This window comes from Mus pahari, chromosome 9 (genome assembly GCF_900095145.1).
Source record: "Mus pahari chromosome 9, PAHARI_EIJ_v1.1, whole genome shotgun sequence".
Taxonomy (NCBI): domain Eukaryota; kingdom Metazoa; phylum Chordata; class Mammalia; order Rodentia; family Muridae; genus Mus; species Mus pahari.
In genome coordinates, this window is record NC_034598.1 from 72,960,961 (window position 1) to 72,962,751 (window position 1,791).

The following is a 1,791-nucleotide window of genomic DNA, read 5'->3' on the forward strand; positions in this document are numbered from 1 at the left end:
TTTCCCACAGAAACAACAAAACAAAATTAAAGTAATAGGAAAATAAAACTACTGTTTAGCTTTTGAACATTGATTGTATTAATGCATCTTTTATCACTTAAAATAACTGTTCAGTATTTGTAATTAATGACTTCCTTTAGGGGTGATGCAAAGATAATCTCTTACCAAATATTGAATATATAAACCAACAGTCTGTAGAAACAATCCTGATTTTTTTCCTTAGTTATTATTACATGACGACTGGGGATTTTAAAAATTAAACAAATCTCAGAAATCTTTGGTTTCAAGTGTTCACATCCCTAACACCAGTTCAGAACACTTCTTGTGTTACCAAGGACCCTCTACAGGACGAAAGCTATGCCTCAAAGGGCATTTGAGCAATTTTCTTCCAAGAATGAAGAGAAGGAAAGAAGAGCATTGTAACTAACAAATTACCTGAAGATTCCATCTTAGAATTGTGACTGTGGTGGATGCCATTTTATATAGAATATTTTTCTGTCTAAAAGTACAATCTCTTTTCTACAAAAAAAAGGAATAAACTGAAGAGAGAGTTGATAGAATGCAGAGAAACAGTGAGAAGGGAGTTATGAAATAAAGGAGAGAGGGAGATACTGCATCAGTAACAAATAAGGAAACAGCTAAACAATGTGGCACATAAGTAATTAATTATATAATAAATTGCAGATGTATCATTAATACAGTTATTCATAGTTTACCTTCTAACACATAACCTACTCATGTTTTTATTTTATAAACATTATTTAAAATATCCAATGAAAGAGCAGTATACATAACTTAGTCTCCCCTCAGTTACATATAATAAACTTTCAAGCAGGTAGGACATCATACTACTCATTAGATCTAATTTTCTTCCATTTATACTGATTTTCCCCCTTTCTTTGGATGTTGCATTATCACATTACATTATAATATCCCATTTTCTTTTACCTGTTTCCCTTCCTATTTTAGTACATGCTATGTAAATTCTCTATGAGTTTTGAGACAACAAAGCATGTTCTCAGAAGTTCGTGTTACCAGAAAACACACCCCAAATCTTTAGGTATTCCAAGCAGTGATTTCTCCCTAGAATTTTTGCTTAAATATTAGGAATTACAAAAAAATCACATTTTAAAAAAATCAAAATGACAAATGTCTGGAATGGGGGCATGATAGAAAATTAGGGGGAAAAAAGGTACAAGGGTGCCTCTCACTACGCTGTATATGGCAGTGATTCTGAACAACTCTTTCCGTGAGTCAGAAATCCTGAGCAACAGCTGCAATTAGGGAAGATCGTCACTTTCCATCAAGGTTCACGGGTGGGGGATGAGATGAGGGACAAAGAGAAAGGAGGGGGGATGGGGATGAAGGCAGAGCACATCCTGTACAGTCATGACATCATCCTCCTGCTCACGTATATATAGGGACTGGCCAGAGCATCCTTCACAGTTCACTCACTTTCAAAGCCAGCTGAAGGCAAAAGGAAGCACTGAGAGAGAGAGAGAGAGAGAGAGAGAGAGAGAGAGAGAGAGAGAGCTCCTTCAGTGTCTGACTGTGTGGACCTGCTTGTCAGAAGGCTGAGAGAAGATGAGAGGAATGAGCCTCCAGCTGGTATGCCTGACTCTCCTGGCTTTCAGCTCCTGGAGTCTGTGCTCAGGTAAGCTCAACTGCATCTCACAACTCCCTGAAGTGAGTGATTTCTCTCTCAGTCTGCTGCTGCTCAGGTAAATTAATCCAGGAGTCTCTCTCTCTCTCTCTCTCTCTCTCTCTCTCTCTCTCTCTCTCTCTCTCTCT

At 37.7% G+C, this 1,791-nt stretch overlaps 1 protein-coding gene across 1 annotated transcript in view; it reads left to right on the forward strand.

Moving 5' to 3' along the window:
• Positions 1 to 1,456: 1,456 nt before the first annotated feature.
• Nts (neurotensin) overlaps positions 1,457 to 1,791 on the forward strand; it is an 8,318-nt gene continuing 7,983 nt past the window's right edge. Inside the window, exon 1 of the mRNA XM_021205747.2 lies at positions 1,457 to 1,654. Within this exon, the coding sequence (XP_021061406.1) occupies positions 1,585 to 1,654 (70 nt within the window). The 5' untranslated portion in view covers positions 1,457 to 1,584. The remainder of the gene's footprint in view (positions 1,655 to 1,791) is intronic.